The following is a 16,934-nucleotide window of genomic DNA, read 5'->3' as shown; positions in this document are numbered from 1 at the left end:
GTACCACACATAGTTCATTCCAAAATATATATATATTTTTTAGTTTAAAACATGTTTAATATTAGCGGACAGGCGGTCAATTCATTAAGTGATGAGCTGTTTCCTCACAAAAGCAGTTTATTCAGCATACTGACGCATCTCCTCTATAGATATCTATTCAAAAAACGGCCTCTTGTCTCCTCGCCAGTGTACCGCCAATAGAATGCCTTGTGCTATTTTATGATGAGCTTGTAGGCTAACTAAGTAGAAGGGTTCTGGCAAATGCTGTCGGCTGATAACTGTGGCCCATAAAAAAAATAACGCTTTCTTTCTCCAGAGGGCGTTGACCGGCCGGACGAGTCGAATCCTCCATTGGGCAGCATTCAAATTTCGATAAGTTTTTTGTCTTTCTGGGGATATATGTACACGAACAATTAGCTTTTTACAAATGTATTCGTTTCTAAAGATTGGTATCTGAGATGCAAATGGACTCCCATCTCTGCAAAAGCTAGAAAATGATTAAATAAAATGTTCTAGCATATCATCACTGATGAGTCATCTTATCATCGTGATTGGTCCATCGCTGCCAACGCAGAGAAAGGTAACATGTACCGCGTGACTACGCGTTAATTTGCTTTCGCTTCAGAAGTGGTCTAAATTAATTCGTATTCAACTAAAAAGTTAAATATAGCGTACAGTTAATAATATAATATATATAGAAATCAAATAAAAATACATGGCGTCATCGTAACAGACCAATTTAAAAAACATCATCCAGGCCGTTGCAGCAGACAACCCTGTTTCAACCTAACTGCCATTCTACAGCTTTCTATTTCTATTTAAGCAACCGAGGTCACTGCCATGAATGTCACTTGATAATTATACATCAGTCATATTTTACCACTTCGAAACGCAAAATTCGATTCATTTGCTCCACGATCATACAAACACAGATATTAAGCGCATTTGAAGTCCTTACTGTAGTGACATCATTGTTTTGATGACGAAATAGCTGGCACAGTGATCAACAACATGGCCGAGGAAGAGTTCACAGACATAAATGGGAACTCGATTTCTTTAGATTGCCAAAATCACTCTGCTTTCTGCAGAGAATTCACTGTTAATTCCCCGAAGATGTCTTTACGCAAGGTTATGGTGTACACCTGCGTTACATGGTTATTTGCTTACGCTATATTTTTCTTCACGGAGGTAAGGATATGTTTTCAATTGTTTGATCTAATACTGATATGAGGTTATCACACTGTTAATATCTAATTCAATGTATGAATGTATAGAACACGGCTGTCCTGTCGAGTGCCATCATTGTCACGCTATTTGGGATGATGTATCACATTCACTTCGTGAAGGTGGACCACGAGACTCTTCTCATCGTCGGCTCTCTTGGTGTCCAGCTGTCTTCATCTTACGCATCTGGACGAGAAAGCACGACTTTTATTGAAATTAGCAAGCTAAAAGACATCGTCATAAACGAGGCTGTTTATATGGTAAACATCGGAACAGTTTGCTGTCACAGTTCTTGATTCTAATGAATGATGTTCGATATTGTGATCTAGAAATAAGAAAATGTTCACAGTCTGCTGATCACCCTCTTCTATTTTTGAATCTCAGCACAGCATCGTATACTATCTCTGCATTCTGATTAAGGACCCAGCAGAGCCTGACACTGTGACCAGCATTGTGCCTCTTTTCCAGGTAGGCATGTGTCTGATTTCACCTGATTGCTGTTGTTCCATTTCGACAACAAGAAAACGCAAGACTTTTGGAATCTGTGGCATGTCAGCCACACATCTCTTTAAATTAACATCTTGCATTTTTCCGGCAGAGTTCAAAGCCTCGGCTGAATTGTCTAATTCAAGTGTACAGAAGTTGTCAAGAGATTCTTGCACAGACCAGATGACACAGAGGTAAAACATAACGTTATTCCAAATACTAATATATATATATATATTTATTACACAATTTTGTGATTTATGGCTCTATTTTTCTTTTAACCTACAGAGTGTTCCTTTGAAACAGCATACAGATTTTGAGGAAACCTTCCAAATAAACAACAAGCATATTGTTGTGAGTTTTGTATTGCCATCTACACTGCAAATTTAAGAGTTTGTTAGGTACATTTTGTGCCCACAAAATAAGCTGCTACAGTAGACCCTTCCTTATTTAAAAACATTGTTTATTGATCAGTTATTTAGTATTCCTTGTGCTCTTATTGTCTCTCCCCCCTCCCCCAATTCCAATTTTAAACCATAAACATTAAAGGAATAGTTCACCCAAAAATGAAAATTCTCTCATCATTTACTCACCCTAATGCCATCCCAGATGTGTATGACTTTCTTTCTTCTGCTAAACACAAACAAAGATTTTAAGAAGAATCTTTCAGCTCTGTAGGTCCATACAATGCAAGTGAATGGGTATCAACATTTTGAAGCTCCAAAAGGACATGTAGACAGCATAAAAGTAACCCATACGATGACTCCAGTGGTTAAATCTGTATCTTCAGAAGTGATATGATGGTGTGGGTGAGAAACGGATCAATAGTTAAGTCCTTTTTTTTAATATAAATCTTCACTTTCTCTTCCACATTCTTCTTCTCTTGTTTTTGGTGATTCACATTCTTCGTGCATATCACCACCTACTGGACAGGGAGGAGAATTTATAGTAAAAAAGGACTTAAATATTGATCTGTTTCTCACCCACACCTATCATTTTGCTTCTGATGATATAAATTGAACCACTGGAGCCACTTGGATTACTTTTATGCTGCCTTTGTGATTTTTGAAGCTTCAAAGCTCTGGTCGCCATTCACTTTTTATGTACCTACAGATCTGAACTATTTTTCTAAAATTCTGTGTGTTCAGCAGAAGACAGAAAATCATATACAGGTGCATCTCAATAAATTAGAATGTCATGGAAAAGTTCATTTATTTCAGTAATTCAACTCAAATTGTGAAACTTGTGTATTAAATAAATTCAATGCACACAGACTGAAGTAGTTTAAGTCTTTGGTTCTTTTAATTGTGATGATTTTGGCTCACATTTAACAAAAACCCACCAATTCACTATCTCCAAAAATTAGAATATGGTGACATGCCAATCAGCTAATCAACCCAAAACACCTGCAAAGGTTTCCTGAGCCTTCAAAATGGTCTCTCAGTTTGGTTCACTAGGCTACACAATCATGGGGAAGACTGCTGATCTGACAGTTGTCCAGAAGACAATCATTGACACCCTTCACAAGGAGGGTAAGCCACAAACATTCATTGCCAAAGAAGCTGGCTGTTCACAGAGTGCTGTATCCAAGCATGTTAACAGAAAGTTGAGTGGAAGGAAAAAGTGTGGAAGAAAAAGATGCACAACCAACCAAGAGAACCGCAGCCTTATGATTGTCAAGCAAAATCGATTCAAGAATTTGGGTGAACTTCACAAGGAATGGACTGAGGCTGGGGTCAAGGCATCAAGAGCCACCACACACAGACGTGTCAAGGAATTTGGCTACAGTTGTCGTATTCCTCTTGTTAAGCCACTCCTGAACCACAGACAACGTCAGAGGCGTCTTACCTGGGCTAAGGAGAAGAAGAACTGGACTGTTGCCCAGTGGTCCAAAGTCCTCTTTTCAGATGAGAGCAAGTTTTGTATTTCATTTGGAAACCAAGGTCCTAGAGTCTGGAGGAAGGGTGGAGAAGCTCATAGCCCAAGTTGCTTGAAGTCCAGTGTTAAGTTTCCACAGTCTGTGATGATTTGGGGTGCAATGTCATCTGCTGGTGTTGGTCCATTGTGTTTTTTGAAAACCAAAGTCACTGCACCCGTTTACCAAGAAATTTTGGAGCACTTCATGCTTCCTTCTGCTGACCAGCTTTTTAAAGATGCTGATTTCATTTTCCAGCAGGATTTGGCACCTGCCCACACTGCCAAAAGCACCAAAAGTTGGTTAAATGACCATGGTGTTGGTGTGCTTGACTGGCCAGCAAACTCACCAGACCTGAACCCCATAGAGAATCTATGGGGTATTGTCAAGAGGAAAATGAGAAACAAGAGACCAAAAAATGCAGATGAGCTGAAGGCCACTGTCAAAGAAACCTGGGCTTCCATAGCACCTCAGCAGTGCCACAAACTGATCACCTCCATGCCACGCCGAATTGAGGCAGTAATTAAAGCAAAAGGAGCCCCTACCAAGTATTGAGTACATATACAGTAAATGAACATACTTTCCAGAAGGCCAACAATTCACTAAAAATGTTTTTTTTTATTGGTCTTATGATGTATTCTAATTTTTTGAGATAGCGAATTGGTGGGTTTTTGTTAAATGTGAGCCAAAATCATCACAATTAAAAGAACCAAAGACTTAAACTACTTCAGTCTGTGTGCACTGAATTTATTTAATACACGAGTTTCACAATTTGAGTTGAATTACTGAAATAAATGAACTTTTCCACGACATACTAATTTATTGAGATGCACCTGTACATCTGGGATGGCATGAGGGTGAGTAAATGATGAGAGAATTTTCATTTTTGGGTGAACTATCCCTTTAATACACTCCTACTTGTTATTTACAAGCTTAAGTAAATGTGAATATTTTTATATATTAATATGTCACAATCTATATACTCTGATTTTAAAAATCAGCTACCACTGGTTTATTTGTTTTTCATCCTGGACCTTAAATAACCACTAGAGGGACATGTGTGCCAATTTATGGAACTGGAACAAAAACGTTGGGGAATTAGTTTATTACAATTATTAATGATGGTATAATTTCTAATTTGGTGCTTATTTAACCATTTGACATTTTAATAAGTAATTTTAATACTTTTTTATGTTCAAGAATCTTTATAGTGAGTATTCAAAGTGCAAATGGAGGAACATAAAACTGTTATGAATAAAATCACAATAACAACTACTCATATTGTGTGACATTTACTTGGTAAAAGAAAATAAAACAGTATAGAAACTGTATTCTTCAGCTTTGAAAGATGTCATTTGGTCACCATTGTTGTGGGTCACTTGAGGGATTAGGCTAATCCATCTCATTTGCTTTTTGGTGGGTCAGCATTTAATTATGTTTCTGCTTTTGTCAGGAAGTGTTTTCATCTAAAGCAGTTAATGTCTGAGAGTTGGCATACAGGCTCATCTAACTGTAACTGGGTGGTGTGAGTTTATCTGAAATCTTATTGCAGAATTCGGAATGCCCACATTCCCCCAAAAAGCTTCTAAACTGTTTGGCTGAAGAAATGTTATTTGAATTGTTATTTTGGGTTAGATTAGCTGGTGTTCTTGCACATTTATTTTTCGAATAATAATTATTATTAAGATTTATGACATGCAAATGTAAACTTTGTGGTTGTCTGTACAGAGTAAATGCATTGTGGAGGTCAGGCAGATGAAGCTTCTTCACAATATCAGTTTTATATTATTTCTGGAGAGCAGCTGTTGTGAAATTCTATTACATGGATAATTAGGATTCTAATTCTTCCTTCCTCAAACTCGTGAAAATTAAAACTAGTCTTTCTCTTCCTGTATTTGTCTTTACTTATGATGCCATCAACCTTTACAAGTTCTTAGGTATTGTTTTCCAAAACACCACTGTTTTATTTAAATGGTCTACTAGTTCCTTATAGGAACTTGCCGACTGTTGCATACACGAGGGTTAGAGTTGTCATTCAAGTTTACCAGTTTAGAAAAAGGAAAGAGAAACCGCCCATGTTGATTTGTGCTCATGTTGCTTTGTGTTTACACACAGTGAAATCCTCGCTCGCCTTCACTTCTGAAAGCAATTATCAACAATGATTTAGAACCAACACAGATGTACCTCTCACTCACTGATTCTCAACTTGTGGGTTGTGACCCAAAAATGGGTCACAGGTCTGTTCTGATAGGGTTGTGGACAGCAGGGAAAAAACAATGCTTTATACAAACAATAAAATATAACTAATCAAATTGTGGATAGTTACAATAGCAAATTAAATAGGCTTATCAACTTTTAAAAGGGCAGAGTAAACACTTCCCATATCTTTTATTCTTGATGCCAAAGGCTGTCTCCTATCAAACTCAACAGATTTTTAAAGCAAACTCATTTATTGCTTTATAGAATCTAGCCAACATGGGAATTCTGAGTGACATGCCCTCATCCTCAAAAACCATGAACAAAACTACACAAGGTGAGGTAAAATAAATGCAACCAACTGCATAATAACAATGGGTTCACTTGCAATGAGGATAAACATGGGATGACCAAAATGTGTTTTGTTCATTAAATTGTTGTCTTCTGTAATTATCTTTTTAATGTTTTTTGTTTGTTTTTACATTATATTCACATTATTAATATAAATAAATGTCAATGTTTGATTTTAAAGGTGCTGTAACTGATCTCAGACATTCTACTTCCATGAGACTGAGCCATTGGATTAGCCATGCCCCCTCTTTCCAAAACCAGGCACTCCAAAGGTACTAGAATGAGCTTTGGTTGTTAAAAACAACAGCTGCAAAACATCGCCCTCAACTGATAACTGTTATGAACAACATGGCATAAAAATGCATTATGCCTCAATAATTCACTGCAACTACAGTAGCCTACTATGAAAACGTGCAAAATGATTGACAGGTGAAAAGTGTCCGTGGACCATGGACACATTTTTGTTTACCGTTTACAGAGTCAAGAACTGTCACAGAGACCGGTGAGATATCTCGGGACACTTATTTAATTAATTTCTTTCAGGGAGTAGGAAAATTTTTTGCATACCTTTCCATGTAAAAATCGCTTACAGCACCTATAGGGGAATTTTTTATTTCTTTTGTATGATAAACAATTTTGGTACATTGTTGTGGACACTTGATGTCCAATTTAAAATCTGGGTGCTGAAGTAAAACCAGTTGAGAACCACTTCACTGACTTATGCTTAACGCATGGGCACAAATAGATACAAGAGGTTAGAGTTCAGAGGCCTTGTTGTTATTCAAATTTTGTTTCCCATGTAGCTTTGCTCCACTCCCTCTGACCATTTGCTATGACCATTCCCGTGGAGGCTGTGAAAACGACTGAAGGGTCTGAAATTATTCTGTTAGATTGCTGTAAAGATGCTCCTGACAGGATAATCATCCCTCCTGGAGGTGTGAACCACCCAGGAACTCAGCTCGGGGGGTGTCAGTGTGGGAGTGACTGTCCTACAACCTCCAGACACTCAGAAGAATACATAAACATGCTTTTCACCATCAGCACTCATCCAATGAATTAAACTCACTACTTGACTATAACAATAAGATGGGTGTACTGCTTGGATTGATGTGTTTATACTTCGTCTTTCTGACACAATTAAATGGCGAAAAACACTGTTTATGTCTTTCTGTATAAATAAACACTGGAGGCACGTGAGTTTTTATGCTTGCAGTGTTTTTTGTCCTTGGAACACAAACTTAAATGCTTTAAAATGATAAATGTTGTAACATAGCATTTTCATCATAAGCGGGAGGAAGCTTTCTTGAGTGTCTTGTGGTTTTGGCTTTTAGAAGCATAATATTTGTATCATTGTCACTCCTCAGGTTGTTGAGTCAGTTTTAATGTACATTAGTTTAAGTAAAAATTTAAACAAAGCCCCCTCACTCACACCCCAAATTTAACGGCTACATCTGATTGCCTAAAGGATGGGCTGTTTTTGGAGGGAAACACAGTTGTGTGGGAATGGTGCTAGATCCCCACTGTGATGGGAGTTTCCCCTGCCTTTTCTCACAGCACTACTTTGCTTCCCCATGGGTATTTAATGTGTGCTAAGGTGTAACATTCACAGGCCATGAGGCAACACAAAAACACCCTGGTGAAAGAATATGGACTCCTAGAGCTACTCACTTCTCCAGCTGCAATCTTGTTGTCATTAGTCGTCATCTTTTGCATGCAATTGCTAACTCGAGTGCAGGACAAACTTAGTTAAACTTACCGGAAAGCAACATAAACCCTCCTTAAATTGCATTGCAGCATAGATAGATACAGTAGCAAGAAAAAGTATGTGAACCCTTTGGAATTAGCTGGTTTTCTGCATTAACTGGTGCATATTTTCATCAATGTCACAAGTATAGACAAACATAATGTGCTTAAGCTAACAACACACAAACAAATTATAATCTTTCATGTCTTCATTGAACACATTCTGTTAAACATTCACAGTGCTCTGGAAAAAGTAAGTGAACCATTGTATTTAATGACTGGTCGATCCTCCTTTTGCAGCAATAACCTCAACCATGCGTTTCCGGTAGCTGCGGATTAGAGCTGCAAAATGTCCAGAAGGGAATTTTTGACCATTCTACCTTACAGAACTGCTTGAGCTCAGCCTTATTCTTAGGATGTGTGGTGTGATGGCTCTCTTGAAGTCATTCCACAGCATCTCAATTGGGTTAAGGTCTGGGCTCTGAATGGGCCACTCCAAAAGGTGGATTTACCTTTTTTGAAGCCATTCTGTTGTGGATTTATTTCATTGTTTAGGGTCATTGTCCTGTTGCATCACCCAACTTCTACTGAGCTTCTGCTGGCGGACAGCCACTCTGACATTATCCTGTTGGATATCTTGATAAACTTGGGAATTCATTTTTCCCCCGATGATGGCAAGCAGTCCAGGCCCCGAAGCAGCAAAGCAGCCCAAATCATGACGCTCCCTCCACCATACTTAACCACTGGGATGATGTTTTCATGTTGGTATGCGGTGCACTTTTTACACCACACATAGTGCTGCGTGTTCTTCCCAAACAATTCAACCTTAGTTTCATCAGTCCAAAAACATTTTTACAGTTGCGTTGTGGAGTGTCAAGGTGGTCTTTAGCAAATTTCAGGCATCCAGCAATGTTTTTGGTGGAAAGCAGCGTCTTTCTTCGTGGTGTCCTGCCATGGACACCATGGATGTTTAATGTTTTCTGTATAGTAGACTCATGAACAGAGATGTTAACCAGTTCCAATGATTCCTTCAAGTCTTTAGCTGCCTAAATATGCTTTTTGGACCGTCAAAAATTGGTGTCCATTCACTTGCATTGGATGAAACTAAAAACCTGGGATACTTTCCTAAAAATCTTAAATCCTGTTCTGATGAAGAAAGAAAGTCATATACATCTTGGCCTAAGGGTGAGTAAATTATTAGCAAATTTTCAGTTTTGGGTGAACTATTCCTTTGAGTGTCCTTTCTAAAAAAAAAAAATTATCCAGCTGCTGAGCTGTTGGAAACAATCTTTTAAAGACTCACTGCTGTGCTTTTCGGATGCTGTCCATCCCCCATACCTCTCTGAATAACAAAACTGTTACTGGAACTTAATCCAGAAAGCCTTTAGCGCCGACCCTCCAGCCTCAAGTTTTCTTTCAATTTTGGCTCTAAACTCACTAGCTAACAAATCTCCTGGCGTCTCTCGATAAATGTGCAGAAACATGGAACAGGTGTTGTGGCTATGCATCCTTTGTCACATAAACTTACCCAAGGGAATGTGTCCCACCAATTTACCAACTGATTTGTTAAAGTTTCTAGCATGTCATCTGGAGCCTATTATAAAACAATGTCTGTTTTTTTAAGCTCTGCACAGTCAGGTACACAAGCTCTCTCTTTCTCCCCACCCTCTGGGGTTGTTGGGTTTTTAGACTTAGAAACAGTGTGGTTTCCATCTGCCTCTATATGAACATTCACCCATCATCTTAATTTAATTTCCCAAGCTGCTACTGGCAAGTGTCCTGGCACAGGGCAGAAGGAATGGCCAACTATTTTTGTAAAATTGTGATATTAGGTCAGATAGCAATCAGGCAGATAGATAACACTGACAACTCATTCTAATCAAATAGGAATAACATATTGTATTGACATAATTTTCTTTCAAATCCACACCTAGTATGAGTGAGTACTGTAAATAAACTGTCTGGAAAGTATTATTAGGCCAAATTTAATAGGGAAACATACAATCGGCTAAGACACACTCAAAGTCTGTTTTTAAGTATACTGTCTGCTTCATGCTTCAATATAGTGATGATTCTAGATAAATGGATAAATATATTGATCCTCAAGGGGACCTTCAGGTGTGAAAAATCGGCAACGTCAAACATGAAATGCAAATCACTAGCAAAAATATAAAAATCCCACAGTATGACATTTACAGTACCTAGTTTTTTGAAAGCCACTTTTATACAGTTGCCCCAAAATGTATTTGGACACTTAAAAATGTATGAATGTCATTGCATTTCAAATGTCAAACCAAGTGGCATCTGCAAACTTATGATGCTAGACCTTCTCTCAAAGCTAACTTAACTTTTCTGAGTCATTGTTTCAATGACTTTTAACCAACTGCTCTCAGTGTAATTGTAGTGGCCGTATGAGTCAGTTCCCTTCAAGTTTACACAGGTGTCCTAGCAAAGTAACCACAGATGTAGTTTGTTACATTAAATATGGACATGAATCACTAACCAGAAAGTGTCCAAATAGTTTTTGTTAAATAATTTGAAACCAAACAAACAAAATATTTTTATTTTAAAAGTGTTTAACTATATTTCTTTAAAATAAATGCCACTTGGTTTTATATTTTGCCAAATAATGCAAAGACATTAATATATTTCCAAGTGTGGGCTAGGTGTCCAAACACTTTTTTAAAGCCACTGCCATTATAAGCTGCTCAAAACTTTGTAGATTTCAGCTAAAGTCTTGACAAAATTCTGACAATTGCAGTAAGTTTCCTCAAGGATTAAACTAAGATTAACGTTTACGCATGAGCCATTAATCATCTATAGATATCATTGTCTTAAGTCCATGGAAGCGGATGTGATGTGTTAACCCATCACTCTGCTCACATTACATCATCAGCAGTGAGCTGATTTGACAGGCTGGACAGATGGAGTGGATGCTCTTCCAGTCAAACCGGCTCTTGCTTTTAAGCTTGTAAAACCGGTCAGGTGAGTGTTTGCTTTGTTAACAAACCTCAAGTCTCGTGCAGCCTTCCTCAGGTGACGTTTGTAATCATCGGTCTTCCATTATCAGTGACATATGGTCTGGATTCACTTTATAATCACTTGAAGAGCCATAAACAGTAGCTTGGTTAAAATAAAAATTAGTCACTTTGTGGATAATGCTGTGCTCCCAGTCTTATATGGCATCCATATACTGTAGCAAATAACATCAAGAATTGAAAGTTACAATAGCTAATGAATCTGCCATGAATTTAAGTGCTCTGTAGCTAAAACTGGTAAAGCATAGTGGTCGCAACACCAAGGTCATGGGTTTGATTCCCATGGAAAACTTATACAGTACTGCCTAAATATATAAAATGAATGCACTTTAATTTGCTTTGGATTTGCTTTTTATTATTATTTGTATAGTGATTTTCACAACACACATGGTTTAAAAGCAGCTTTACAGAAAATCATGCTGCAATGTCTAATGTTTTAAATGTCTTAAATTCCTCATTGAGCAGTTTTATTGAAAAACGTGATTGAAAGTTATGCCTTAAAATTGTTCCTTTAGGCCTACAGTGAGCAAGCCAAAGGCTACTGTAGCAAGAAATGAAAAACTCCATTAGATGTTAGTTATTTTAGAAAATAAAAATAACAAATAACTTATTTTTCCCTTTAATGTTGAAGGAACACTGATTTCATCTCTTTGCAATTTATTTATTTATTATTTTTTTGGTATATTGGTACTTTCCAATAACCCACTTCAGTGTACATTTTTCCATCATTTTAACAATGAAAAGTATGCAAAGCCCTTTTGAAAAATGTCTGACTGGTCCCATTCTTTCTGATTGAGTAAGCAACAACCAGTTATGTTAAAATTTTTGGTACATGTCATTAGAACTAAAAATATACAACTGACCCACATGCCGATCCTTCATACATTCTAACAGTAGCACCATGTTGGTAGCTAGCAGGCTAATGAAAATACAGAGGTCTGGAATGTCCCGTTTCATTCTAACAAAGGATTGTGCAGCTTTTACTGGAGTTCCTTACTGTTCTTAGCTCAGTGTCAAAGAACCTATGACTTCATCTGACTTGATGTGTCAGAAATCAATGTCAGAAAACTGTTTGCTTACTTATTAGATTTACCCATACTGTTACACAAGATTGCATGGATATTCAATAAATGCCCTTAATCAGTAACAGTAACACTGTAACACTTTACAACAAGGCTCTATTTGTTAACAATAGTGAATCCATTAGGTATCATAAACTAACAATGAACACAAATTTTAATGGCATTTATTTATCTTGGTTAATGTTAATTAAAAAATATATATTGATAGTGCATTAACTAATGTTAACATGTAAAACTTTTAATTTTAAAAATGTAGTAGTGTATGTTAAAATTAACATTAACCAAGATTAATAAATGCTGTAAAAGTATTGTTCATTGTTGGTTCATGATAGCTTAACGAATACAATGCATTAACAAATACAACCTTATTGTAGTGTTATCTACTATTTTAATAATATTAAGAGAGAGATAACCGGAGATACCATCCAACAGATGTGCCACTGCATAATAACTTGAGGGCAGTTTGCTTTGTGTTTGAAAAGTTAGCTTATGTGGAATGATGATTGAGGAATGGGGGTGTACAGCCAATTATCTTTTCATTCAACAAGTTTCTGCAAGCTCGTACAAATTCATGCTTTTGCGACTAGATCCTCCATGTTCTGATGTCATTATGTCGGTACTGGTTCAGGTGGTTGAAAAGTGTGGTATTCTGTTGGTTGCTGTTATCATCTTGTCCTTACTTGCAGTTGCGCCACTCAGCCAAAGTTGTCTTGTGTGCCTGCGCCCCCACCCCTACACGCAAAGTGTGAGAAAGGCACCACCTCCTGATTCTCAGACACCTTGATGGACCTATCATAATTAACTAATGTATCTTTAGGGAGGTATATCAATATTACAATAAAGTTATTGTATTGTGAGTATTTACTTAACATTAAACCTACTGAGCTGCCTACAGTCTAATGCCTACATAGGCAAATGTCTTCTAAAATATAAGTGCCTGATTTGGAATACTCTACATAGGAGGAAACTTCCTCCATCAAACAAAAGCTGTGTCCCAAATTGTACACTTCTGCACTATTCTACGCCATTTTGTAGCGTAAGTATTGTGAGTAGTGTGTTTACATTGAAAATGCAACAAAAAGAAGAGTAGCCAACTATGAGTACCCGAGTAAGGTACGCTACTTGTTCAACCGAAATGATGGGGGTTTGGGATGTTGGACACTTTGTGCTCTCAGCCGCGATGCTAACCTGACGAAATAATTGTAATTAATGGTGAATGCGGCAACGAGCAAAACCTCTGTGAATACAGCACCTTGCAAATGGGAGTTTAATGCTGTACCATGACCCAACGCTGCGTGAATACATACATTATTTGAGAATATAAGTGTTCGACTGAGGTTGGCTTACATGCTAAAGCTAGCATCCCATGCATTTGAAACAGCAATTCCATCAGCTAAAAAAAATGCAAATACTTTTGTGTAGTTATAAAAGTTAGTGTTCCATTAGAGATGATACTACACAAAATGTACACTCCAGATGGCCGAGTGGATAGTGTATAGTGTAAGTGAAGAGTGTATTGTGCGTCATTTGAACACATCTAAATAGTGCTACTCACACGAGGTGCACACAGTTGATTTCAATAGACACACAAATTGTGTACAATTTGAACTGAGATTGAGATATAACTATTTTTATAAATTATTTTCAGTATTGAATGCATTATAAGTATATTTATAATCTACATTCTCCTCCTTCTTGGATCCTTCCTACCTTTGAGAACAGTGTTCGTGTTGAGAGTGTGCTGCCCTATGATGCCTTAAAATGCTGCCTATGTAAGCAACTCACCAAGTTTTGGAACAGAGCTTAATTTACATTGAGATACATTTTGAAAGAACAGTTGGAAAACAAAAATAAAACAGCAAAGTGAAAGCTCAGTGCGTAACACTGTGCCATGAGACAAGATAACATCTTTGTATTTGTGTTGACCAAGATCTTTTATTAGTCAGCATTTTGTTGCTCAATGGGATTCAAAAGGTCAAACCATAACATGGACAAGAACAGTATGTCAATGGCATACAAACAAAGTCAATGATTTAGTTCAATGGCCAATATGATACCAACACACTGAACAGGTCAATCACGTCATGAAGAGACAACAGTCATATCAAAGCTTAAATTGAATCTTTGAAGTCATTGTCAACTCATATCAGCCCTGTGAAAAGGTTCCAACTTCAGGATCAAGAGTCAGGGTGGCATTATTTCTTTGAAGAGAAACAATCATGTGTTTAAAAGACACTTACAATTGCAGATTATTCACTTGCACACTCCACTGATGAACTGTCATTCTCTTATGAGGCAATCTATTATGTACGTGTTATCAGGCAATCAGTGTTCACAGGGTCACATGACAACTCACCAGTTATTTGTCAATTCACAGGTAATAGACTTTATAGGGTACTGTCTTCCAGTAGATCTGTGAGAACTGAAACCATAACAGCTTATAAGCCACACACCCGAAACTGGGGATGAATTAATTAAACATGACAGCGAGTGTGAGAGTGTGTCACGTTATTGCCTACAGGCAGTTCTGCAGACAATAGCTGAACATCTCGGGGGTTCAAGTAGAAGCCCTCAAGCTGTTGGTTATCACTACATTTATTTTCCTTATTAAAACTTTCCCCTTGCTCTAGGGACCTGCATTGTTTCCACAACAATATTTGCTGACTAACCAGGAAGATTTAAGATTTAGCTTTAATATGAATGGAAAAAGTCACTTTTAACTTCTTCATTAAAACATCAAAACATTAATTTATAAGTAAGTCCATTTGTAAAACCAATGAAGCAAATTAAGTTCTAAATGAACAAGGGAAAAAACACATTTAAAGGAATAGTTCACCCAAAAATATAAAATTCTATCATTATTCATAAAAACATTAAAAAATGTTACATATGTCTATGCAACCTTATAGTAACCAGTGACCAGTGGTTTTATGTGACTGAGAACAGGCCAGGCCTGTGAGTGTATGTACCTGTCTCCTCTCAGGTGGCCTGTAGGTAAATGTGACATGAGTGAAACTCACAGTTTGAAACTGGCGCCATGCCAGAGAAGGCACTAGTCAGTTTAGTCTGAGCCTTGGGAAAGGGGGCGGGCAAGAAACCTAACAAAGGGGTGAGTAACCGTTCCTTAACCACAAAGTGAGATGAACACTTCACTATTCATGGGAACCTAAACCTGTCAGGCCTGACCTCTGTTGCTCAACATGTGGAAAGTGGTAGACTCATAAGCACAAATGCATCCTTAAGGAAATGTGGGTGTGTATGAACACTGTTGTATTTACAAGTATAGTAGATTAGTTCAAGGAATAGTCCACCCAAAAATGATAATTCTCTTATCATTTACTTACCTTTATGTCGTCTCAAACTCGTTTGACTTTCTTGCTTCTGCAGAACACAAACAAAAATATTTTAATTAAGATATGATGTCTGCTTGTCCATACAATGCAAGTGAATGGTGACCAAATTTTCAAGCTCCAAAAAGGATATAAAATAAAAAGGATCCAGTGGTTTAATCCATGTCTTCTGAAGCGATCTATTCCATTTTGGGTGAGAACAGGCCAAAATGTTTACTGCACACCTTCCCATTGCAGTCTCTAGGCACAATCATGATTTCAAGCCCTATTACAATTCCTAGTGCTTGACGCATGTGCAGAGTGCTAGATGACGCTAGGAAGTGTAATCAAGCTTAAAATCGTGATTGTCAAGGAGTCTGCTGATGTCAAGATTGAAAAAGGAGTTATATTTTAGTCTGTTCTCACCCAAAATTGATTGGATCGTCTGAGAAGACACTGATTAAACCACTGGAGTTTTATGGATTACCTTTATGCTGCCTTTATGTGCTTCAAGTAGCTTGAAAATTTGGTCACCATTTACTTACATTGTATGGACAAAAACACCTCATATCTTCATCAAAATATCTTTGTTTCTGTTCTGTGGAAGAAAAATTTCATACAAGTTTGAGATGACATAAAGGTGAAAACAAGATGGGAGAATTATCCTTTTTGGGAGAACTATTCCTTTAAATTATTTAATGTAATTAAAAATAAAAATAATAATAATAATAATCTTGTTGTTTCTTTGTATTTCTCAGCATATTGGACTTTTACTTACTTAGAAGTGTTTTGTGGCAGGAAGAAATTAACTCTTTTGAATTTCCCATGAACTGGCTTGTTGATCGCTGTTTTCTTTTCTATGTTGACTTCCTATTGAAACAGGAAGTTGGGGCGGGACATATCAAGGGATCATCACTTTATTTTAACTAGCTAATAGCCTTTTGTTTATATCATAGCCATGAACATGATTTGCTACTTGCTATGGCTAGTCAGAAGTAGTTGATATTGGGGGGAGGGATTCCCCTGTCAAACGCAAATTTTGTCAATGTTTAGGAGTACAATGGCATATATATGGCCTCAAAGCTAACAGACATGGACTAAAAGCCACAAAACATAAAATTTAATTTCATGAGGTGTTAAAGAATGATTTCCTTAGAGGAATTAAAACTTCCTCGAAAATGCCATGTCTCATGTACTATTTACCTTCTTTTTTTTTTTTTCTCATAGAATAGAGAGGAAAGTGCTGTATTGTTTGGTGCCATTCATTCATACTCTGCTCAAACAAGCATTAGCTCATATGGGTCATTTGATCTTTCATGTTGTTAGGAGCAGGGCAACCTGTCATCATAATTAACTTGAATTTACTTCAGTGCAACATAAGAAATTAGTCACAAGTTGTGCAACTCACTTGGACAGGATATACTGTGATCTTCATGGAGGATGAGAGTAACCCCATACACATTGGAGGTGATTCATTTTTTTTGGGCAGACCAGAAACTTTGTCTCAAATTTTAAAAATAGCCTTCTATTATATTACCATGACTGTAACATATGAACATGGCTACACTGT

General features: G+C 37.2%; 1 protein-coding gene across 4 annotated transcripts; it reads left to right on the top strand.

Annotated features, from left to right (window-relative positions):
• Window positions 1-824: 824 nt before the first annotated feature.
• Window positions 825-8,928, top strand: pigh (phosphatidylinositol glycan anchor biosynthesis, class H). Of its 4 annotated transcripts, none has more exons than XR_007899880.1 (8): window positions 825-1,188; window positions 1,275-1,484; window positions 1,609-1,692; window positions 1,823-1,904; window positions 1,999-2,064; window positions 6,089-6,158; window positions 6,354-6,444; window positions 8,471-8,928. XR_007899880.1 is itself a non-coding variant. In XM_051725289.1 (5 exons), exons 1-4 carry the CDS (start codon window positions 1,012-1,014, stop codon window positions 1,895-1,897), a joined length of 546 nt encoding a protein of 181 aa, XP_051581249.1. In that variant the 5' UTR covers window positions 826-1,011; the 3' UTR covers window positions 1,898-1,904; window positions 1,999-2,275. The 4 variants fall into 4 exon arrangements, 1 of the variants encoding a protein (XP_051581249.1); XR_007899879.1 differs by lacking the exon at window positions 8,471-8,928 and adding an exon at window positions 6,976-7,355; XR_007899878.1 differs by lacking the exon at window positions 8,471-8,928 and having other exon boundaries at window positions 6,354-7,355.
• Window positions 8,929-16,934: the final 8,006 nt, after the last annotated feature.

This window comes from Myxocyprinus asiaticus, chromosome 19, assembly GCF_019703515.2.
Source record: "Myxocyprinus asiaticus isolate MX2 ecotype Aquarium Trade chromosome 19, UBuf_Myxa_2, whole genome shotgun sequence".
NCBI classification, from domain to species: Eukaryota; Metazoa; Chordata; class Actinopteri; order Cypriniformes; family Catostomidae; genus Myxocyprinus; species Myxocyprinus asiaticus.
This window is presented reverse-complemented; position numbering and strand designations above follow the sequence as displayed.